Below are 23,535 nucleotides of genomic sequence, written 5' to 3' on the forward strand. Positions count from 1 at the left end.
GGGATGGAGTTTTGGGGCAAAAAGGACATCCTTTATAAACATTTTCATTTTGTTTTATCATCCCCGCAAATTCGACTTTAGTCACGTAACTTTCCTAGCGTAATAGATACCCCTTTTTTCATTATTTTTGTGTTTTTGACACCCGTACGTAACGTGCCCTATCGTGAAAAAGACATCCTTTTACGTGTCGTGCATGGTATCCACTCGTCAATGTAAGTGCCCCCCCCCCCGGATCAGAGATCCAGGCGGATTTACTTTTCAGTTTTCCGAATTTCTGTGGGAGGGGAAGTTCCGAAGTGCTCCTGACGGAAGGGGGTGGGAGACCCGGGGGGGGGGGATAACCCTCACGTCCGTCCTCTCGTCGTGCTACCGATGCCCTTCCCCTTCCTCATTACACTCTTCCATCTATCTCCAACTTGAAGTTGAAGGAGCTTTGAACACTGTTGAACAAGGTTCCATTCCGAAGGCTGGCCTTGTTCCCCTCTCTGCACATACGTACACCTGTACCTGCGCCTGCGTCGTCTTTAAGGGGGAATTCCCGCCATGAATCGGACTTAATCAAACGCTCAAAATTACAAATATCTGAGCTTATTTGCAAAATATCCTTACGTTATGCTTCAGAATGTAGACAATTCGTACACTTTTTAGCCTGAAATATTTGCGAAAAATCCTAATAATGTATACCTTTTCAGTTAAATACACCATTCTCAACATGTGGGACTAGGATTTTACCAATAATTTTGGAACGAGCCTGTCGATAACGTCACCACGCCCATGACGATTCACTTCAAAGCTGATATGTATTCATGTACTTTTAAAAGATTTCATGAACATTTGTTTCTTTGCTCCAACAATGAAAATTATTAGTTGAGTTATTATTCTTATTACGAATATAAACTCACATAATCTACTCAAATTCAGGAAATAATGCGATATATCTCAGCTTCAATGAGAACTTGATTTTTAATCGCTCAAAGATTATGCTTTGTACTGCGGTTTCACCTACCGCGCGCGTATAATTTACTTCCCGTGCTCGATGAATGAAAAGAAAGTGTCAAACTTAACTTATTTTGCATTCGACTCTTGTCCATCACCGCCACAATGCTTCGCTTAAGGCCATTTGAGGTAAAGGAGACGTAATTAATGTTGTATTAAGTGTTTGATGAATGTTGTTTGTGATTGAATTAGGGGCTTTTTTTATTCCCGGAAGTCGGTAGTGTATGCTTGCGGCACGTTCGTGTACTTCACAGAGACGTGACGTGATCTGTGTGTGTGAATGTGATGTTAAGTTGAGCTGTGTGGAAAACCGCGAGGAGTCATCTCCCTCATTGATGCGTGCGATTTTTAATGCACACACTTCGGCTAGACCACACACGTTTTCGTGATACAGTATTCAAGAAATAACATGAATTAAGGTTAGACCATTGTACACTAAAGTAGTGCCTTGTGTTGTTACCCGCAATGCAACTTACATGACTTACATGACTTAAGCGTACGCAAGTGTACTGTACTAGGGCTAGACAGCTGACACTTGACAGCCGTCTGTTTCGAGGAGTTTTTAAACATTTTTTATTTTTTTTATTTCTCCTCGTACACAGACAGCTCGCTATCGTGTACTGTAACCCAGGGAACTCCCCCCGCGCGCGTAGCGGAGGGGAGCCAAGGATCTTATGTGTAAAGGCATACCTGACAAGCTTGAAATATGGTCAAAATAATTCTCGGAATAAATAGTTAAAACAGAAATCAAGCACTTAGTTACCACGATTATATGGATGAAGGTCTAACGAGTGGCAGTTTCTCTGACTGTCATCTGGGCACAGACTGGAAACCTCAAAAAACGAAAAGTTCTCTCCTACCCCCGTCTCGATCGGCCATTTTTGTTATGAATTCGTTCAGATTTTCCTATAATTTTTTTTTTACTGTTGCTTACCATCCTTAGTTTGGACTTGAACTCACTTCATTTTATCTGCAGTCAAGACCTCTTCCCGCTATGCTAGTGAGAAGCACTGATACCGGAAGGGGTATTTTAACAATTATCAGCTGGAAGTTCGACTAGTCTTAACTCACAGCCTTTACAGACTAACTAAATCACCCAACCCTGACGTTGCTTAATGTAATGGACACGACTCTTGACTCGCTTCATGATGGCGTAAATTATCTATGATGACCTACGCTATGAGGCGCTGTTGTAGAACAATAGCGAATAGTAATTATTTGCATACAAGTTTAGTTTTAATTAATGAATATTTGATATAACAATATGTTCTGAATTTGGCTCTTGCTTGTTGTAATGAATGAGCTTTTTTTTTTTATCTTGTCAGGTATGAAGTCTCTTTTCTGACAAAAAGGAACATCGGAAGAGATCTGTCAAAGAACAAAACAGACCTCTGTTTGAAGGGAAGTAGTCTTGACCCTCACAGAATACTGTGCGTGGGACTACACAATTGAAAAAGGAACACACAGAATACTGTTAATGGGACTACAGGTTTAAAGAAGGAACGGTTGCAATCCTACATGAAGAACAGTTAACAGGACCAGAGTCGATCCTCTCATTCTGTGAATTGTTGAGAGTGCATCAGGGCACGGACAAAAAATTCTTTGTATCGAAGAAGAGCGAAATAAAGGACTCTTTCAAAATGGGTAAAATGCTTTCAAAGATCTTCGGCAAGAAGGATCTTCGGATTCTCATGCTAGGATTGGACGCTGCAGGCAAGACAAGTATCCTTTAAAAAAAAATCTATAATTAAATAATCCAATACTCTAAACACAGAGCTGGGTATACGTCAAATTGAACAGGTGAACATTGTGATCATCACAATAATAGTACATACAGCATTACGCTTCTATAGCAGTCTTTGTACACGACGGTCCTTGGATTGTGGCATGCCTCATGCCTGCACACAATGTATGCACCTTCTCCACTCCCATGGGAGCATTCAAAAAATGAGTTCCAAGACTTTTGTAATACATCACATGTATCATTTGTACCTGTATGTCCATATCATAGATGTTCATATCCTATTCATTGGTTACCATCTTAACACCAGGTGGGTGTTTCATAAAGCTGTTCGTAAGTTAAGAGCGACTTTAAGAACGACTGGTGATCCTTTCTTACGTGCTAAACCATCGCCTATGGTGTATACCATTTACCAAAAGAAAGGATCACCAGTCGTTCTTAAAGTCGTTCTTATCTTACGAACAGCTTTATGAAACTACCACCAGGTGGGTGTTTCATAAAGCTGTTCGTAAGTTAAGAGCGACTTTAAGAACGACTGGTGATCCTTTCTTACGTGCTAAACCATCGCCAATTCAATATACATCTTACCGCAAGAAGGGATCACCAGTCGTTCTTAAAGTCGCTCTTAACTTACGAACAGCTTTATGAAACACCCACCTGGTGGGTGTTTCATAAAGCTGTTCGTAAAGTTATGAACGACTTTACGCACGACTGGAACATGTTCTTAGGTCATAACTCAATTACATAGGGATATCACAGCACAAGAAAGGATCACCAGCCGTTCGTAAAGTCATTCGTATCTTACGAACAGCTTAATGAAACACCCACACAGGGCCCGTTACATAAAGCTGTTTGTATTAAGTTAAGAGCGACTGGTGATCCTTTCTTCCGGTAAATGACTTTCACCATTATATGTTGGTGATTATTTAGCCTGTAAGAAAGGATCACCTGTTGTTATTAAAGTCGCTCTTAACTGACAAACAGCTTTATGAAATACCCACCCCGTTTGAGAGTGGCAAAGTAGTCTGCAAGCACAGACTCATATTTGACACTTCAACCAATAACAGGTCTAAAGTTAAAGACTAGACTCCTAATACTTGTGTCTGTGTCAAAATAGAGCGAGCCACATTACTTATACCCTTTTTACACAGGCTAAAATTTCCTTAACCCCGTACTATAGGTGGGGCTAAATGGCAATTTAGCCCACCTATAGTACGGGGTTAAGCTTAGCCCACTTTCTTTTTACACAGCATTTTTGCAGAGTGGGCTAAAGGACATCCACCCTCGGAAATCCATCCCCCAGACATCCACCCCCCGGACATCTACCCCCGGACATCAACCCCCCGGACATCTACCACCTGGACATCTACCCCCTTAGGACGAGTACCCCCTAGGACAAGTACCCTCTAGGACATATACCCCCGGACATCCACCCCCCGGACATGGGGGTAGATGACCAGGGGGTAGATGTCCGGATACGCGCATGATTCCGGGGGGTAGATGTCCAGGGGGTGGATGTCCGGGTGGTAGATGTCCGGGGGGTAGATGTCCGGGGGGTGGATGTCCGGGTGGTAGATGTCCGGGGTTAGATGTCCAGGGGGTGCATGTCCGGGGGGTGCATGTCCGGGGGGTAGATGTCCGGGTGGTAGATACCCGGGAGTAGATATCCGGGGGTAGATGTCCGGGTGGTAGATGTCCGGGGGTAGATGTCCGGGGGGTGGATGTCCGGGGGGTAGATGTCCGGGGGGTGGATGTTCGAGGGGTGGATGTCCGGGGGGTAGATGTCCTAGAGGGTACTTGTCGTAGGGGGTACTTGTCCTAAGGGGGTAGAAGTCCGGGGGGTGGATGTCCGGGGGGTAGATGTCCGGGGGGTAGATGTCCAGGGGGTAGATGTCCTATAGGATTCTAGGAACACAAAATACTTTATTTTTCCAGCTTTTACTGCATCGACTTAAATCAAATTAAGGTACGATAATACGCTAGTGGCGGACTGTACCAGACTGGAAGAAGAAGAAGAACCCCACCTAAAGTACGGGATTATTTGGCCCTGCAAAAAAGCAGGGTTATCCCACCAATTGCGGTGCTAAGAGCAATAGTAAGGGGTTAAGATCGCATGTGTAAATGAAAGTGGGCTAAGCTTAACCCCGTACTATAGGTGGGGCTAAATGGCAATTTGGCCCCACCTATAGTACGGGGTTAAGGAAATTGTAGCGTGTGTAAAAAGTGTACGAGTGAAGTACTTGTACTACGAATGATCGACCAAAACCACTAGTCCGGGGTTAGCGAGTTTCGTGTGTAAAAAGCAAGCATTCCTTATCCGGGGTTAGCAATTACAATTTGGCATGTGTGAAAAGGAAAAAAAATAGTACGGGGTTAGCGATAGTCGGGGGTTAAGAAAATCCTGTGTTAAAAGGGTATTACACGGTGAAAATGAGTGAATCTAGTCTCACTACTTCAGACACTATAATGAATTATGCAAATTGCGAAAAACCAAGGGTCTGTGACTGCAGACTAGTGGCAAAGTGTGTTGATTTACGCCTTGCAAAATGATGCATGCAAACATGTATATAGCCTACTGATTGTATGAACAAATTGGTTTGGAAGAACATTTAAAGGACGAGTCCACCCGTGACAAAAAGTTGATTTAAATAAAAAGAGAAAAAATCCAACAAGTATACAAACACTGAAGATTTCATCAAAATTGGATGTAAAATAAGAAAGTCATGACATTTTAAAGTTTTGCTTAATTTCACAAAACAGTTATATGCACATGCTGGTGGGTAAGCAAATGAGGGAACTGATGACATCACTCACTATTTGTTTTGTATTTTGTATATGAAATATTCTAATTTTCTCCTCATTGTCCATAGAAACAAAGTTTCATTTCTCCCTGAACAAGTGGAATTACCATCGTTTAACAATTTATGATTCAGTCAAGTCGGTCCTTATTGGCAAAACTTTAGAAAATGAAATAATGTCGATTCAAACAATAGAAAGCAAAATAAATAGTGAGTGAGGGACATTGATTCTAATTCTGCACGTGACTACATTGTGCATATAAACTATTTTTGTGAAAAATAAGCGAAACTTCAAAATGTCATAACTATCTTTATATCTTACATTCGATTTTTATGAAATTTTCAGTATTAGGTTTGTTTGAATTTTCTCTATTGATTCAAATCAACATTTTTCTGATGTGGACTTGACCTTTAAGATCGCTTCCACGACTCCTAGGCAACTCTCCTGTATGCTACTAGATTTCCAATATAAAGTGCTTTCCAAGTATGAAAACTAGTTTGAAGTAGATAAGGACAGGTTGCGATGACTGCCATGTAGATCTTCCGATTGGCATTGCGACCAACATCTATGATGTCACACACGATTAACTTTCCCCATGACACGTTTCGCGATAGCTCAGTCGGTAGAGCAGGGTTTTTGAACTCTGGTGACCTGGGATCAATTCCCATTCAGTGTGCTAGCGCACTATGGTAAGGCATTGATCCTCATTACCAGGTCCCTTGGAGAGGACCATAAGCCGTCCGTCCCCTATACATGTATGTAGTTACCATGCTTTCTTTCAGCGATCAGGTAAATACATAAACTTTAATACCATGTTTCTCATTGGTCTAATCTGTCGCAAAACCCCCAAAATTTCTGCTTTCACACGAGCATGTTTCATGGGATTCATTCTCATTTAATGTTCAATTCCACCCAAACACAGAGAAAAATCAAGGAAGTTTTTATAGGTGAAAGTTTCACAGTGGTCGTCATATGTTGACTTTTTAGAAGTTTTGCTTGATTCCACAAAACAGTACAAAGTACAGTGTATGATATGCACATCCTGGCCAGTATGTAAATGAGGGAGTCGATGATGGTCACCCCCTTTCACCGTTTCTTTTTTTAACTTCATATCAAATGATTTTATTTTCTCATCACAATGTGAAACAAAGTTCAATTTCTCCTTGAACTTGTTGAATTTACATTATCAAATCAGCAAGAAATGAAAAGAAAAGAAAATTATTTGCAAAGAAACCTATTTTATAGTCGATGGGTCAGTGAATACTTTCCCTCCCATTAAACCTTTTTTCCTCTTACTGTTTTGTGAAAAATGAACAAAATTTTAGAATGTCCTAACTTAAACTAATATTTTTCATTCAATTTTTATGAAATTTTTACTTTTATGCTATATAGTATTTTATTATATTTTTCTTCAATGACCACATGTATTTGTTTGGATGGACTTTATACAAAAGGACCACTCCAGGCTGAAAATAATGATTTGAACAGAGGATGTCAAATTAGAGAGCAAAACTTTAATTTCATAAAAATTACGTAGGGAATAACAATGCAATAACATTTTGCATTATTTTGGGGAAACAGTTCTCTCTCTGGAATATGCAATAAGCAAGCAGATGATGTCATATCCCAACATTTTTTTTTAATAAGAAATCATATTCAAAATTATCTTCAGAGAAATAAAAAAAAATGGATTGACTAGGGATTTAATGTGTAAGATATTTATTGCTGAACTTACAAAGGAGATTTACATGTATATGAAATTATGAGATACTGATTTCTTGTAAATGGTAAATTGACAATGTATTGAATAAAGAGAAAAGGAAATAGGGACATTACATTATTAGCCCAACGGTCTACACTGTATTAAAAGCGTATTAAATCTTATGATGGCATCACCAAGCAAACATACGCTGTAATTGTTTTCACAAACTATTGCTAATCTTTAAAATTCAATAACAATAATTGATAAATCAGATTATGATGAAACTCCCAGCATTACTCCTTCATATAGAAAACTATTTGTTGTACATGTACATTGTACAGCTGTAGGCTTTAAAGCCAGGATCATGTACTTTGTATAGCATATTCTTACATGACTGTACATGAGAACTATGACCAAAAATGCTATTCAAATTTGTAAAGCAAAATTATTCCCTAGGTTATTAAATTAATATGATACTGTACTCTTCAGTTCATGTATGTTCTGGAACATACAGTGACTGAAAGGAGACTATGTACATGAAGGCAGCAACGTGGAAAAGTATGTAAACGGTGTATAGCCAAATACTAATAATGCAAGAATGATTTGTTCATACAAGTAGTTTAATAGCTCTTTTATGACTATTTTATTCTACTTCTTGAATTACAGTGCAAAGAACTTGCAATAATTCTGTTTACTTTGCTCCCACAAGGAGCTCTCTCTCCCCCTTTAACATGGCATGCGTCAGCTTTGTTCCCCCGCACGCTTCCCTGACTGGGGTAATATACACTGAGAAACACTGAGAAACGCTGAGAAAATATTTCCGCTTTTTCCTGCAGCAATTAACACAGGACATTCAATTACTCATGCTTCGGGTGGGCTCTATTGTCATGGGTGAATTAGTACATGAACTGTACTAAAAGTTGCACATGTACTGTGTACTGATTAACTCAGTGTGGGATGTTGCAGACACTATATACATGTACATGTACGTGCATGTACATGAAATTGAATGTACAGTGCATGTATATGTATGCGTTCTATAAAGTGCTATAAACCTATTAAAAAGGTATTGCTAAAATAAAGTAGTTGCAGCAAACAGTCATTTTATGAGAATATCTGTATAAAGTCAAGGTTGATTGCCATACAATATGTATGTAGATCTACATGTAGATCTTCTATATTGAAATTAACTTATCTTTGTGAAGTCATGAAATCTTAGCTTAAAAACCCTGATAATTCTGATGATTACTCACACAAAAAGGCATGTGTGGAACAATGTAATATTGCTTGGATTTTTTTTAATGATTTTTTTTATACAGAATTCCATGTTCATTTCTCAGCAATTAAACAGTTTTTCGATCCCAGAGCCATTTTGCATATATTTTAAACGCTTGGGTGGTCATTTCATTAGATTCTGTTCAAACTCATTTCTGAGATTGTTACCACAACTGGCATACAGTGTAATTAACTTGACATCATGTAAACCTTGGTTATTGCAAACAGTACTTGAGAAAACAATACACGTTTCAGGAAAATATGGGTTTGCCACTATTATGTATGCATCCATTTTTTTTTCTGCAAGACAGATTTTCTGAACAATATTCAGATCGTCTTTTACACTGTACTAGGCTGTATGTACATAGATGTACACTACAAGTACATACATGCACATGTACAATGCAAAGACCATCACATTTTTAATAGTACAGTACCGTCATGTACTACTGAAGTTCGGGATGTACTGCTGAAGTTCAGGAACGTGTACAGGTTGGCCTGAGACACTATCATAACATTGATTCATTGTAGCATCAATGCATTGTACAGTTTAAATATTGCAAGTTTGATAGTATACATATAGGTATTGAGTGTTAAAGGAAGGAAGGAAACGATCGAGTTTGCTTTGACAGAGAAGGAAATCGAACAAAAATGAGGATGCATTAACGCTTGGTTTTTGTACTCCTATGTAGCATGAGGAGTGTTTGGAAACACTTGTTGATGAACTTGGGACGATGGAAACTTTACTTTAGAAGTGCATTGTACTATGAACCCACAAAAGGGCTGTCTGCACCAGCCTGAGTTTTCAAATTACATGTAGCGCGCTGTTTCTGATCCGGTAAATTATCTCGATTTGAACAATCTCAAGATTATTTGTAATGGATATGCGATCATCGCACTAGTTCACAGGAGGTTGCGATCCCAAGTCAACTTGGGATTATTTGCAACATAGCGCGCTATTTTACGAATTGTCTTGATAATTTGCAGGTGCAGACGCACTCTGGTTAATATTCATGGTGTGAGACCATAAAGCATCGATGCCTCGCTCGAGCCGGAATCGCTCTTCTTGCGATGGTAGAGACGGAGTGTCTTGAATCTCGAGATTATTCGTGAAGAGAGCCGATCGGGCTAAAATCTTGAGATTGAGCAAACTCGGGCTGGTTCAGCAACACCTACTGGGACAGTTTACTTCCCCTGCTCCCCCGATGATGCAAAACATAAAAAAGTGATAAAGGGTACCGAGGTAAAGTTCTAGTCGAATTTCTTATAAAAGTCAAGCAATGTCCATTTCTATCTATTCGTCTTGGGCAAATTTCTTACATAAATGCATATACATGTAGGCCCGTATTCTGAAGTCGGGTTTAACTTAGACTCGGGTTTAAAGTTGTGGTTTAAGTATGGCGAGCCAATTGTCACATAAATCACTAACAGTAGAGACATCATACTTCAGCTCATTTGGCTCTTAAATCATTCATAATTGTCTAGGAAGTATAAAAAAATTATTGGCTTCACCATCGATGAATCAGGAAAGAGCACAGTAAACATAAGAAACATGCAACTTAATAACAAATTTGATACGTTTGGCTTCCCATACTTAAACCACAACTTTAAACCTGAGTTTAACTTAATCCCGACTTCAGAATACGGGCCGTAGGATCTATAGGGTACATGTATAGTGTTAAATCAAGGGTTGAAATTGGTAAATGCGATAGTCTGTGAAACTAACAGCGGAGTAATTGTCGCCAGAGAAATATCGCCGGAGGAAATGCCATGGAACCAAAGTCTACATATATTTGAAATTTTGAACATTAGCATTGTGAGATAATGCCCCCTATCATAGTGTATTATTGCCAATTTGAGGAGCAATATGAATTGATAAAGACCTAAAAATAAATCTGCTCTGAATATAGCATGCCCTTTTATTAAAGTTTGCTTGAGAAGGAAATAGCAGATTTAGTTGAACATGAAGTTGTCTTGGCTCAGGCTCTGCTCAAATATGATCACCGTGACTCATCATCTTCATCAGGTTATCATTATTTTTTTCATTCAGTTAGTACATGTACATCCCTTATACACTGTAGACCATTCGCTGTACATTGTACAGGGACTTGTACAGGCATTGTTACATCGGTAATAAAGAGTGCAATACATTGTTATCCGAATTCAATTAATAATACAAAGTTTCAAAACCCAATCACACATGCAGTACTGTGCTGTATGTTTATAATGTTAGAATACACTATACACAATGTACAAGAACATTAAAAAATATTTGCCAAACCTTTTACATGTACTGTATGTACATACATGCATATTGCACTGTGTGAATGAGGATCAGCAAAGTATAATTTTTGAAAATCCTCAATGACACAGGACATAAAATGTTACTCTGACAGTAATTCCTAGAATGAAGTTTTATTTCACAAACTAATATAAGTGACCACATTTGTGGTTTGCCCCATTAACTCTATATACTATTGTATAGTGAAAGAAAAAAAAACTATATACAGACTTGTACAGCTCATTTCAAATCATATGAAATTCAGAAAAGAAGAGAGAGAGAGAGAGGAAAATGGAATTTCATAATTTCTTTTGTTTATATCAGTTCTATTCCTTAATGAGTGTTTGTTTTTTTCTCAGCGGTTTTATATAAACTTAAGCTTGGTCAATCAGTAACCACCATACCAACAGTAGGATTCAATGTAGAAACAGTCACGTACAAAAACGTCAAATTCAACGTCTGGGTGAGTAATCTCCTTAATTATTTTTAAGGTGATGGTGGTGGTGGTAGTGATGATGATGGTGGTTGTGGTGATGATGATGGTGGTGATGTCATGATGATGATTAGGATTATGAGGTTGATGATGATTGTCGTGGTTATGAGGTTGATGATGGTGATGATGGGAATGATTATGATAATGAAGATGATGAGGTTGATGATTGTGAATTGTGATGATGATGATGATGGTGGTGATGATGACGTCATGAGGATGAGGTTGATGATAATGATGACGATGATGATGCTGTTGATGATTGTGGTGATGATGATGATGTCATGATGAGGTTGATGATGATGATGATTGTCGTGGTTATGAGGTTGATGATGGTGATGATGGGAATGATTATGATAATGAAGATAATTATGAGGTCGATGATGGTGAATTGTGATGGTGGTGGTGATGATATGATGATGATGATGATTAGGATTATGAGGTTGATGATGATGATTGTCGTGGTTATGAGGTTGATGATGGTGATGATGGGAATGATTATGATAATGAAGATAATGATGAGGTTGATGATTGTGAATTGTGATGATGATGATGGTGGTGATGATGACGTCGGGAGGATGAGGTTGATGATAATGATGACGATGATGATGATGGTGGTGATGATGATGATGATGCTGTTGATGGTGGTGATGTCATGATGATGACGATTATGAGGTTGATGATGATGATGATTGTCGTGGTTATGAGGTTGATGATGGTGATGATGGGAATGATTGTGATAATGAAGATAATGATGAGGTTGATGATTGTGAATTGTGATGATGATGGTGGTGATGATGATGTCATGAGGATGAGGTTGATGATAATGATGACGATGATGATGATCGTCATGGGGATGAGGTTGATGATGGTGATGATGGGAATGATTATGATGATAATGATGGTGATTATGGTGAGGTTGATGATTGTGAATTGTGATGATGATAATGGTTGTGATGATGATGATGATGGTGATGATGATAGCAATGATGATCAGGATGACTCATGGTGGTGGTGATTGTGATGATGATGTTGATGACAATGAACATGCTGATATGAAAATCATGAAGATGGTTGTGATGAGGAAGATGAGGAGGAGCAAGGAGGTGGATCATGGTTGTGATAACGAGGATGACGATAATGACCACGAAGATAGCGACGACACCGTTGATAGTGGCGATGGTGATGATGATACCTGCTACCCCCCATCCCCGGATTCAATTTTGTTCTTCTATAATACCAGTTTGCCATTGGCATAAGTGTTCTGCCTGTTTTCTGCTAATAACATGCTCGAAAGAATTTAAATAGGCAATTAATCCTTTATGGAGGTGCTGTGGCTGAGTGGTCTAAGAGGCCGTTCTCATTACGCTTTCTAAAACTAGGTTACTGGAAACCGATTCAGGAAACCACTTTGGAAGATCGCTTTGCTAGCGTTCCCACTTGATGACACGAAAGTGGTTTTCAAAATCACTTCACGTAAAGCGCTCTTGTTGCTATGGAAACGCTCTCAGTGGGGTGACACGTTTCGCGCGAAATTCGAAACCGCAGCAGAGGCATTCTACACCTGTCGTGTGGAGTAGCGCGCTCAAAATGTGCGAAGATCGCTTCCCGAAGAACGGTTGTGTCCTCACTTACGCTAAAACCAGTTTAACGAGGCAAAGCGATCTTGAAAACTACATCGCGAGGTGGTTTTCCAAACTGGTTTGGAAGATCGCTTCCAAGACCGCTTTGACCGTTCTCACTACGCGTTAAACTAGTTTCCAGTAAACTAGTTTTAGGAACGTAGTGAGAACAGCCTCCAAGGCGCCTGGCTATACATGAACAAGTCCAGGGTTCGATCCTTGGCCGCGGCAGCTATGCCCCTGAGCAAGGCATTTAATCTACAATGCCCTTTTATCCTGCTTTAAAATAAATGGAAATGCTATATGCATTACTGGTATAAACTAGGTATGAACTTGCTTTCAAAAAAAAGGAAAGAAAAAAATTATCCTTTATTTTTATTGCATTCTGAATATGATTAGACTTGAACATGCTTATTTCAGTACCATATTAGATTGGAACTGATCTCTTAGGAATTCAAACACTGTAGGTGATAGCGTTGTATGCCACCATTCACCACTATAATTTTCTCAATTTCCGATTGATGTTTTCCCCTCACTTTCAGCCTTTGATATTTTTGTGTTCTTGTTCCCTTTTCATTGGAAACAAAAGATCATGTGGCTTTCATCAAGGGATTCATATGACATTAATCCAGTCATTTCACCTACATGTATCCCCTTGATTTCATTCATTTCAAAAGGAAGAATAGAATATTAGATGACCCATACTTTGGTTATGTCGTGGCATGTAGAATTTTAAGGACAAGTCCACCCCAGCAAAAAGTTGATTTGAATAAAACACATCCAATTTGATGAAATTTACAGTGTTGTGCTTGTTGGATTTTCTCTTTTTATTCAAATCAACATTTTTCATATCTCAAAGGGTGTGTTTTTTATTAAATGATCTATAACTATGATTAATTCTATTGCAATAACTTGATTCTAAATCTCTATTTCATAACTTAATCAAACCTGAATTATATTTCTGACCTTTTTGTTGTATAATTTTAAGTTTAAAACAGGTTTTTTCCCCCAGTACACAATTATCAGAATCCCATGCTAGTATTATCTACTGCAATCTCACTTATGCATGAATCAATCAACCAACCGTTTCTCATTTAAATGTGAATTATTTTTTTAAGTGTATAATACAATCTTCAAATGTAAATAATATTCAATGTAGACATTGCACAATTAGTCTTCAGACTACAGCATTGTATTCTGTTATATATGTAATAAACCATTGAATTGAATTGCATTTTCTTGGCAGACTGGCCCTTAAAGATGAAAGTGACTATATAAATTTTAGATTCATGTTCATGTTTTTTGGGTTGAAGATGGGAAGGTTAGGTTGATTTTATACATCTTCATGGAAACAAAAAAAAAATCGCAACTATTACATGTGGCTATTGCAGTCTTACATTAGTACATACACAATTTTATTCATTTATTTATTTTTTTTTTGGGGGGCGGTTCTTTTATAACATGTATTTCAAAATCCAGTTGTTGCACTTGAAACTTGCATTGCTTACTTCACTGCAGGATCTTCCTTCCGAGGCAAAACTCTGATCACACTTATGTACATGTATAAAACCAATTTTTATTGTATTAAATGTATATTTGAACTAAAAAGCTTTAGATTAAAAACATCAAATATGTATTTTCTTTTGCAGGATGTCGGCGGTCAAGACAAAATTCGACCTTTATGGAGGCATTATTACACGGGAACTCAAGGGTTAATCTTTGTTGTAGACTGTGCTGATAGAGATAGGATAGACGAAGCAAGGCAAGAACTTCATCGGATAATAAACGACAGGGAAATGAAAGAAGCTATAATCCTCATCTTCGCAAATAAACAAGACCTTCCAGATGGTAAGACAACCCTCCCCCCTCAAAAAAAAGCCGCCCCCCGAAAATAGAAATTATTTTTTTCCTATTTTCCGGGGCTACCTTTCACACCTTACTGCCTAATTCTGCTACCCTTTAAACATGGCGTTAATGGGTGTTTTTAGGGGCTCTTATAAGCATTCCAGGGGCAGAATCTGCCTGAACCCCTCTGTGACTTTCGCCCTCATATTATGTCAAACCATCACATGTGGTCATTTTCAAACTAAAGTGGACAAGACCTTTCAGATGGTAATACCCCCCAAAAAAAGGTGCCCCTGTAAATAAAATTATTATAATGTACTGCCATAATGATAGAAGCTGTAATACTCATCTTTGCAAATAAACAAGACCTTCCAGATGGCAAGATCCCCCCCCCCAAAAAAAAAGCAACCCCCATAAGTAAAATTATTTGTTATTTTTTGGGGGCTAGTTATTACAATTTACACTGGATATTCAGCTTTCTCATGGCAGTAATTAAATGGGGGATTTATCTGTCTCTTTTTCTACGTTGCTGGCTCTTTTTAGCATTCCGGGGGCAGAATCCCTGTGTGATTTGTTCCCTTGGTGTGTTGAACCAGCAAACATGTTTTCAGGATATTTGAAAACATTTTTTTTTAATTTAACCTCTTGAAAACGTAAATTTTCACAAAGTTGACAAAAAAATTTCAAACCTTTTGTCCTTGGAAATGATTTCAGAATGTGAACAAAAAACACTTTCAAAACATTTTACGAATTCTAAAACAAGTTCAGAACAAATAGACTTTGTGAAAACATTTTTTAAAATGTTTGAACAAATTTTTCTAAATATTTCATAGACATTTTAAGTTCCTTCTGGCATGTTCGTTCAAAAGAAGTTATTAAAATCTTCAGAAATATGAAAATGTTTGTAGAATGTTTAAAAGATGTTTTCAACACAGGCTGTTTAAGAACTTTATTCTTTTATAATTCTTTAGAAAGAATGGAGGCATTTCAGATGATAAGATAATGAACTAGCAAACACAAAAGCCTGAATCCACATTCACACATGTATGGTTTTTAATCCATGGATTGAAACCATGATTGATGCAGATTTCATATTGGTGTGTTGGCTCAGTTGGTAGAGCGTCCGTCTCACAACCAGGGGGTCGGGAGTTCAAACCCCGGCCATGTCAGACTAAAAGATGTTTAAAGATGGGAGTTGCTGCTACCATGTTTGGCGTTCAACGATTAAAGGGGAAGTTCTCCCTGACAAAAAGTATATTGTCAAAATAGTAGAAAAAATTATAAAAAAATACTGCTGAAGGTTTGAGAAAAATTCATCAAAGAATTAAACAGTTATTAGAATTTCAAAATGTGACGTCAATATGCGGGCCCCATTCCTACATATCGAATGATAAAAAATCAATGAAATATCTTTTTTTTTCAGAAAATTGAAAATGGTTTTCACTGTACCTTTTGTATCAATAGACAAATCATTTCACACCCGATCATGAATAGAAAACAAAATTAGGTCATCAGGAACCATACAAAATTTGAAATTCATGCATTTAATGTTACATAACATATGGGCAGCTGCTTGTTGATGACGTCACAAATACAAAACTTTGAACTCAAACCTTCACCAATATTTTTTTTTATATTTTCTGCTATTTTTACAACAAAGTTTTCTTCAGGGTGAACTTCCCCTTTTAAGGGATAGAGCAATGTCGATCTGGCACTGCACAGTGGCTGCTGGGCCCATGATCAGTTGGGCGAAGCAAATTTCTGGAGTATTTTATTTTCTTGTTTATTTCAAACAATAAAGAGATAATTTAATTTCATGTTTATTTCTAACAATAAAACATATGGATACAGTGATAATACCTTCACAGTAATTCAGTGTGTACAATATATATGAGGGAATCTTCAAAAAATTAATTCATGTTTTTGCCTCAGGTAGCTAAATTTACAAGTCTTTTTTAAGGCTACATGTATTATTAATGAGTCCATTGTTGAACATCCACAGAGGACTGGTTAATTCAAAATAGCAGGCTCATCTAAAATGCAGTAACCTTTAGTGATAAGTGTAATTTTAGCATCCTGTGGTGGTAAGAGTGCACTCATGATTCGATTAATGCATGTCATCTAGGCCCTGTCTTACAAAGAGTTACAATTGATCCAATCAATCACAACTATGGAAAGCCAGCAACATCAACAAGAAACGTAAAAACTACATGTTTCCTCAAAAATATTTTCTACGTGTAGATATGATGTATATTCACACACTGTTTTTTTCACAATTCGGTGTGCTGCTCTTTGCTCACAAAGTACATAGTGCAAATTTTCTAAAGAAAAAAAATTATGACATTAACGGATTTTGATATAGTTGAGGTTGATTGAATCAACCTCAACTTTTTGTAAGACATGGCCCTGCATGGTGTCAACTCATGGAATCCAAATCACCTCGAGTTCTCAAGCTCTTATATATTTTTAGAGTGCCTGATAAGAGTAGCTGTGCTAGAGCTGGAGTAATAGTTCACAGCCTGTAGAAACCTTGGCCCGTATTCTGAAGTCGGGTTTAACTTAAACTCAGGTTTCAAGTTGTGGTCTAAGTATGGGAAGCCAAAAGTACCAAAAAATTTATTAAGTTGTATGTTTCTTATGTTTATTATGGTCTTTCCTGATTCATCGATGGTGAAGACAATTATCTATCTACCCTCTTTAGACAATTATGAATGATTTCAGAGCCAAATGAGCTGAAATATTATTTCGCTACTGATAGTAATTTATGTAACAATTGGCTGTCCATACTTAAACCACAACTTTAAACCTGAGTTTAAGTTAAACCCGACTTCAGAATACGGGCCATTGTATTTAAAGTGCAGGATACAATGTTGCATTGTTATTGTTATAAACTATCATTATTATACAGCCAATTCTTTTAATGTTATTGCAGATTTACCTATTCAGTTCTATTGTATGATTGCTTTTTGTTTGCAATCAATGCTTTGTCTTTGTTATTTCACTTTTTATGTACATTTCAACCTGCCTTGAACCAGTATAGGCTCATGGACCAGGTTTTACTTGTTACTCTTTCATTGTTTCACTTTGTTCATTTGTATCTGCTTTTCTTTGCAATGAAGAAATGATAACAATCAGTTGTTGTTGTTTTTGTCATAGTAATTATTATTCTTGTTTCTTTTTTATTTTCTATTTGATACACAGCAATGAAACCCATCGAAGTCCAGGAGAGATTAGGTTTGACGAGAATTAGGGACAGGAACTGGTACGTTCAACCTGCTTGTGCGACGTCAGGCGAGGGCCTATCGGAGGGTCTAACGTGGCTCACTGCTAACAGTAAACCATGATGAACACAAACACATATATATATATTACAAAAAAAATAAACAAAAAAAATGTCTGCCTACTTTTCTTAACCTAGCTCTTCTGCAAGGGGATTTAGAATCTAGCACAAGTTTGAAGTCTCATCCCCAGTCATATATTTGGGGTTCAAATTTGTGCTGCCCTCGCTTGGTAATATATATGAAGGAATTCAATGTGTATTATTAATTTGAGATGAGAGGAAATGATATGGAGAGGGTTATATATATATATATAAATAAATCCTCTTGCATTGAAGCTAGACTAACTACTCTATACCTTCTTGTAATCTTATATACATAAAGACAATTTTTTTAATAAAAAAAGATTTGTTTATACTTACTGTACAAATGGTTAAGTAGACAAAATTCTCAGCCGAGTTTTTGTTGTCATGATGTGTAAATTGCTCATTACATTGTTACCTGTATGTACAAATCTCTTATAATTATTATTTAGATGGAGTTTCAGTGTATGCATAAAGGCCTGTTTACATTTGAAGCAGAGAGTGTTTTGTCGCGCATCATGTGTGCGTATACACGTTGCAGCATGTTCAGAATTAATCTATTTTGAAATTGATTTTAGTTGCATAATGCACCCCATGACGACATGCTTGTAACGTCAGGGGCCCGTAACACAAAAGTTCGCGTGTAATCGTACTTGAATTCACGAATGATTGTGGTCAATGCAATCAGTCGTAGAAATATGTACAACGATCTTTGCTAAGCTTTGTGATATTGGCTCCAGTTATCTTTGCCATGTCGACTGTTTCATTATATTTTCCTCAAATTGATATGTTTTTTTATCTTAAAATCAAATGTAAAAGCGATTTAGATTGGTGACATCGCACCAGTCCATATTTACATCAATAGCATCATAGGATGATTGATACCTGTTTCTCTTTTCTTTAGAATTAAAAGAGGAATATGTCTTGCTGTTCGCATTATTAGATTATTCCTACAGTGTTTGGATATGAGAGTTATAAAGATTCTTCAAGCTGATATGGCACAGCTACACTGCAAAAAAAACACCGGTGTTGATTTAGCACCAGCCTGGTATCTATATCTGCCCACACCAGAAAGGTGTTAAAGCGACACCAGTTAAAAGTCAACACTTAACACTTCAATTGGTGTTGCATAAATGCCAAATTGATGTTAGTCTTTAACGTCAAACCAGTTTTGTTTCAACACCTCTGGTGTGGACGATATTCGTGTAGATATCAGGCTGGTGTTAAATTAACACCGTTTTTTTGCACTGCACTTTAAAAAGCACCAGCTGAAGGCCTATATACTCCATGGGGTGTTAAATACAAGAAACCAGAATATCGATTGCAAATCAATTTTAGGTCCGGAAATCAATCATAAGTCGTGAAATTAATTGCAAATTTGCATGATTGATTGCTAATCTGCTTCTTAAAACCAGCAGTGTATTCTGGGCCCAGTCTCACAAAGAGTTACGATTGATCCAATCAACCACAACTATGGATGGCCAGCAATGTCAACATCTAAAATACATGCTTGTCCTAAATGTTTTCTAGATATGATGTTTATTCATACGTCCCCTCATTTCTTGACAAATTTAGTATGCTTCTGTATGTTTTAAAAAGAAAAATGATGAAATTGATGGATTTCCATATAGTTGAATTAATCTTCAGTCTTTATAAGATGGCGTGCTGGTTTATCTATCAATGAATTAATTGTAAAATTGCAGCAGAATATTTGCAATTTGTAAAAGGACCTTCCATAAGCCATATGTTTGTTTTAGTCAAAGTAATCTTACACATCAGGGGTCAGTTGCAGAAAGAGCTTTGTTTAAACGCAAGTCAAAAAATCAATTGCAAGTCCCAAGTGCATGCTGTTGATTGGTAGAAAATCAAGTAACGAACGATTTTTAGAGATGCGATTGATTGCAACTCTTTCTGCGACCGGTCCTGGAATATGCAAAAAATATTCATAGGTCCCTTGATTTCTTGACAAATTTAATATGCTTCTCTATGTTTTAAAAAGACAAATTATGAAATTGATGGATTTCCATATAGTTGAATCAATCGTAAGTCTTTGTAAGAGGGGGCGCTGGTTTATATCAATTAATTAATTACAAAATTGCAGCAGAATATTTGCAATTGGTTGCATATTTTTTCTTCCAACACCCCCTATATAGTTCTTGGATGTTTACCCACGATGCAACCTTCCAATTGAATTATGGTGTCTCATAGAAATCTACCCAAATGAATGATAATAATATTCCACCACTCTTTAATAAGACAAATCAACGCCACAATATTTGCATGGTAACAAAATATTAACATTGTGGTTTTATGCTGCATTCCTGCTTTTGAATAAAAGAAATCAAAGCTTTCGGGAGAAAAAATTCACGATTCTGGTTAAACGTTTGGCCGGCCCTTTTATGAAGAGCTCCCCAGTTTTTCCTTGTGTTATCTATGCATTTGTAAACTCCTTGATTTATCAAGAGGCAGAGTAGAATTACTGCTAAAAGTGAAAAAAATGGTTTCATTCATATAGCTATAGATATTCATTCAATTGGTTCAAAGCACATGCTTGTATATATTTTAGCCTACTATTGACATGTGACATTTGAAGCTGTCACGTGACTTAATCACCTGACCAGTCCGATGCATCGTTGTACCGTAATATACATGTTTATTTGATTTGCTTGATGAATTAAAATCTTGTCTCTTTTTACACCTATTTCACAACGTGTTGGGTAATGTAATATTTTTTTCTCTCCAAGATTGTTGGGTGCTAATGGTAATCTAAGTTGTCAAGTAATACATGTATAGGAAACATGCTGGCAGTTTTCCGCAATTCTAATTTGTTAAACATGAATTGATTTGATAACTCTTACTCCCAGCCATGGCGTAATTTCCTTCAGCAACAAATGTACCCACATTGTGCTGCACTCAACCCAGGTGAGGTGAATGGGTACCCGGCAGGATTAATTCCTTGAATGCATGAGCGCTAAAAGGCAGCTCGAGCTAAAGCCGGGTAATAATAACAACGTGCCTCGGAATAGAAAATTTCTAGATAGATGGCGCTATATAAATGCCGATTATTATTACCAGTATAATTACTTTACAGAAATGTGCACTTACGTAATGCACATAATGGCAGAGTGTGTACAGGTACCGGTCTTACAAAGAGTTGCGATTGATTCGATCAATCACCACAAAAAATAATTTCCAACTATGATGTACATTCATGCATTCATTGCTTTCTTGAAAATTCATTGTGCTTCTCTTTGTTTACAAAGGAAAAAAATTCCTGTAGATAAATTATGATATGGATGGATTTCCATAGAGTTACGATAGATTGGATCAAATGTTACTTTTTGTAAGACGTGGCCCTGAGCCTTCTGGGCCCCGTCTTGGAAAGCCATCAATATCTACAATGCATGTTTGTTCAAGAAATTTTCTAGATATGAATGTATATCCATCAATTCATTGATTTCTTGACAATTTGGTGTATTCTCCTTTGTTTAAAAATGACATTTTTCAAATTTGCTATATAAAAAGTTATGACACTGATGGATTTCCATAGAGTTACACTTGATCCAATCAATCGTTACCATTGATTGGATCAATCTTAACTCTTTGTAAGACTGGGCCCAGGATTCCTTCTCCAGTAATTGCAGAAAACACAAGCAGTTTGAATGAAAAATAGGTCATGGAAGTTCAGTTCCATTTTACAATTATTTTTATCCATGAAAGTTGGTAAAAGTAAAGGGCATTTTGTATCTTTCTATATGTGATATTGTTTTTCTACAACAAATTTGTGTTATTTTGGAAACGATTTTCCAAATGTGGGTCATTTTGAAAGCAAGTTTGGTGAAGGATTAGGTAGAGGATTGAAACAAACCTCTTAAAAGGGTTTAAAGCCTATGTATGGAAGCGATTTTCATATAAAGAGAATCTGATTTGTAAAGGACCTTCCATGAGCAGAATGCCTGTTAGAGTCAAAGTAATGTTACAGATCAGGGGTCCGTACAGAAAGAGCTACGTTTAAACGCAAGTCAAAACATCAATTGCAAGCCCCAAATGCACGATGTTGATTGGTAGAAAATCAAGTTACGCGTGATTTTTAGAGATGCGAATGATTGTAACTTTCTGCAACGGGCCCCAGAATATGCAAAAAACTTTGTGAAGTTTAATTTGGCAAATGGTCTATATACAGTCAAACCTGTGTCAGTGGCCACCTATCTATAGCAATCACCTGTCTATAGTGACCACTAAAACCGATTTCCATGGAAGCAGATTGTATGTATTTGAACTTGTTATAGCAGCCACCTGCCTATAGTCACAACTAAAACAGATTCCCATGGAGGCAGATTGTGTGTATAAGAACCTGTCTATAGCAGCCACCTGTCTATAAACGCCACATTTTGTATTTCCCTTAATAGGTGATCACTATAGACGGGTTTCACTCTACATGGGACTTGGGCAGAATAATATTATTATTACAAAGTATCACAAATGCTACAATTATATTTTAGTCCTAACTTAGTAATTATGTGCCATGGACCTGGGTTGAATGTGAAACCTTTTTTTACTATTAAAATGAAGTCATTAAATGATAGTAATTGTAAATGTGATATTTGATTATTTTTTAAATGCATACATTGTAGCGGCTGCATATCAACAAAATCAAGCTGTGCATTGCATACACTTGTACGTGGGAACGCTTTAAGTTATTTGCCATAGGGCTATTCACACTGTTGTATGTGATTCTTCCATGAAATGTTGAGGAGTATGCCTCCGAGTGGGGTATATCGTTGGGACAGATTTATTTTCTTGCTTTGTGTGTGTTTATATTTGATTGAGAAACAAAAAAGATGAAATTTGGTGCAGTAGTTGTGTGTATTGCTTTCAAATTATAATGTATATATCATATATATAGAAGCCTGCCTTTCATTTCAAATGGAAGCAAGTGAGGACAGTCTCGCGCCCCGTCGTACAAATAGTCGCGATTGATCCAATCAACCACAACTATAGAAAGCCAGCAAAGTCAACTTCTAAAATGCATGTTTGTTTAGAGAATTCTCGAGATATGATTTATATTCATTGTTTTCTTGACACGCTCCTCAATATGTGTACAACAGGAAATTAAGCAAATTTTGTGTAGGAAAATGTATGACATTGAGGGATTTTCATACAGCGGGATTGATTGGATAAATCGCAACTCTTTGTAAGACGGGGCCCTGATGCGCATTACACAGAATTTAGTGAATGATCATAACATTGATTTTAGGGTTGATAGTACATAATAATCAAATGTAATCAATCGTATAAATCAGCCCTATGATCAGATACTAAACTTTGTGATACAGTCCCCAAAGTTTGATGCTAAATTAGAGTTATGTACTCAACCCTGACTTTGCACAATATTTTTCTTTAGCTATTAGCCAATAAGTGCT

At 37.2% G+C, this 23,535-nt stretch overlaps 1 protein-coding gene across 1 annotated transcript; it reads left to right on the top strand.

Annotated features, from left to right (window-relative positions):
* Window positions 1-900: 900 nt before the first annotated feature.
* On the top strand, window positions 901-20,813 carry LOC121417245 (ADP-ribosylation factor 6). Its single transcript, XM_041610887.1, has 5 exons — window positions 901-1,125; window positions 2,322-2,718; window positions 11,154-11,257; window positions 14,556-14,754; window positions 17,953-20,813. The coding sequence occupies exons 2-5, from the start codon at window positions 2,637-2,639 to the stop codon at window positions 18,093-18,095; spliced, it is 528 nt and encodes a 175-aa protein (XP_041466821.1). The 5' UTR covers window positions 901-1,125; window positions 2,322-2,636; the 3' UTR covers window positions 18,096-20,813.
* The last annotated feature ends 2,722 nt before the right edge of the window (window positions 20,814-23,535 follow it).

The sequence above is a fragment of the Lytechinus variegatus genome, chromosome 6 (assembly GCF_018143015.1).
Source record: "Lytechinus variegatus isolate NC3 chromosome 6, Lvar_3.0, whole genome shotgun sequence".
Lineage (NCBI taxonomy): Eukaryota > Metazoa > Echinodermata > Echinoidea > Temnopleuroida > Toxopneustidae > Lytechinus > Lytechinus variegatus.

Excerpts from the sequence above, each read along its gene's own strand:
- LOC121417245 (XM_041610887.1), top strand. The coding sequence starts at position 2,637 with ATGGGTAAAATGCTTTCAAAGATCTTCGGCAAGAAGGATCTTCGGATT. Across the intron at positions 11,258-14,555 it reads ACGTCAAATTCAACGTCTGG|GATGTCGGCGGTCAAGACAA; the intron begins GTGAGTAATCTC and ends TTTCTTTTGCAG. Across the intron at positions 14,755-17,952 it reads TAAACAAGACCTTCCAGATG|CAATGAAACCCATCGAAGTC; the intron begins GTAAGACAACCC and ends TTTGATACACAG.